The 1,955-nt window shown below is 45.9% G+C and overlaps 1 protein-coding gene across 1 annotated transcript in view; it reads right to left on the reverse strand.

Moving 5' to 3' along the window:
• RUFY1 (RUN and FYVE domain containing 1) overlaps positions 1-1,955 on the reverse strand; it is a 64,273-nt gene that overhangs the window by 36,455 nt on the left and 25,863 nt on the right. The window contains 1 exon segment of the mRNA XM_011976871.1: positions 1,396-1,461. Coding sequence (XP_011832261.1) covers positions 1,396-1,461 — 66 coding nt within the window.

Here is a 1,955-nt window from a genome sequence, read left to right on the forward strand (position 1 = left end):
GAAACCCCGTCTCTACTAAAAATACTAAAAATTAGCTGGGCATGGTGGCGGCTCCTGTAGTCCCAGCTACTGGGAGGCTGAGGCAGGAGAATGGCGTGAACCCGGGAGGCGGAGCTTGCAGTGAGCTGAGATCGCGCCAGCGCACTCCAGCCTGGGCAACAAAGCGAGACTCTGCCTAAAAAAAAAAAACAAAAACAAAACAAAAAAAAACCACATATGATCAAGTGGTGTTTATCCCTGTGACACAGGAATGGTCCAGTATGAAGAAGTCTATGAGTAAAATACACCACATCAGTAGACTAAGGGATAAAAACCATGATTATTTTAATGGACACTAAAAGGCATTTGATAAAATTCAATATCTATTTCTTATAAATACTCTCAATAAACTAGGAATTGATCAAAAAACTTTCAAAAAATAGCCAACATCACAGTTAAGAAGAGCCGCAGGCTGGGTGTGGTGGCTCACGCCTGTAATTCTAGCACTTTGGGTGGCTGAGGTGGGAGGATTGCTTGAGCCCAGGTGAGACCAGTCTGGGCAACATGGCAAAGCGCTGTCTCTATAAAAAAACACAGAAACTAGCCAGGAGGCGTGGCGTGCGCTTGTAGGCCCAGCTACTTAGGAGGCTGAGGTGGGAGAATCAATTGCCCGAGCCTGGGAATTCGAGGCTCCAGTGAGCCGAGATCACGCCGCTACACTTCAGCCTGGGCAACAGAGTGAGACCCTGTCAAAAAAAAAAAAAAAAAAAAGTGAAAAAAGCCCCAGAGCGGTATGTCCCTGACTACACTGGGAGGAACATGCCAGCTTCTTCACCTGGCTTTTGGGGCCAGAGAGGCTGCCCTGTGGAGAACTGTAATGTGCAATGTACCCTCTAACGTGTCTCTCCACATTCCCCACGAATACCTCCAAGGATTAGTGTTTCATGAAACACATCCACAGAGCTCCAGCAAAAAAAAAAAAAAAAAAAATCAAGATACAGATGCTTGTGATCACTAGTACATTGCTCTGGAGGGCCTAGCCCAGTGGTTTTCAACTCTCTTTCCCGGCCTAATGCACTGGGTGCTGTGTGCTGATTCCAGCAGCAACAGAGCTTGCCATGAAGGGATTTCCAGCCACGTGGCTGTGGGGCGAGGAGTGGAGAGTCAAGGTTTAATGTAGTTACCTCTCTGTATTATATAACTGCAGAAAGCAGAGAATAAAGATTTCCCAAGAGTTTATCAAGAAGAAATCATACTTCTCCAGTTTGTACAAATAAATGTTGCCTGAATGATGACCCTTTTGTCTTGGTTTGGAAACAAGCTATTTATAAGTATGTGGCAACTCAAAGAAGTTCCATGAAACAATGACAGTATACCACGCATGTAACTCTCACACTGAAAAAAAAGGGGTCTTACCTCAAGTGCCGGTTAAGTTCTTCCACATAATTTTTTTGATCAAGGACATCAGTAATTCTTTCATGCCTTTTAAAAGGAGCATAAAAAGGGAGAACTTTTTTTATTAATGATTAATACTTTGTAACTGTTCCCCAACCTTCCAATCACCTTGTGGAAGTACCAATGTCTTCAAGAAACCAAGAGACAGCCAAAGCTTAGTAACATCCACAGTCCCAGAGTACAGAGAGCAAAGCCGGCCTGGGGCACAGTAGCCAGCGTCTCCAAGGCCAGGCTGCCAGGGGAGGGGGCTCCCTGCAGACCAAGGTTTCAGGATCAGCAAGCGAGGTGAAAATACCAACCTGCCACATGCAAATGGCTTTGACACAACCCTTATTACACTGAAGGAAAGGAGCCCCTGGGACTTACAAACAAAAGAACTGTCCAGGCACGGTGGCTGGGAGGCCGAGGGGGGTAGATCATGAAGTCAGGAGACCGAGACCATCCTAGCTAACACAGTGAAACCCCATCTCTACTAAAAATACAAAAAATCAGCCAGCGTGGTGGCGGCGCCTGTAGTCTCA

Source organism: Mandrillus leucophaeus, unplaced genomic scaffold (assembly GCF_000951045.1).
Source record: "Mandrillus leucophaeus isolate KB7577 unplaced genomic scaffold, Mleu.le_1.0 Scaffold170, whole genome shotgun sequence".
Lineage (NCBI taxonomy): Eukaryota > Metazoa > Chordata > Mammalia > Primates > Cercopithecidae > Mandrillus > Mandrillus leucophaeus.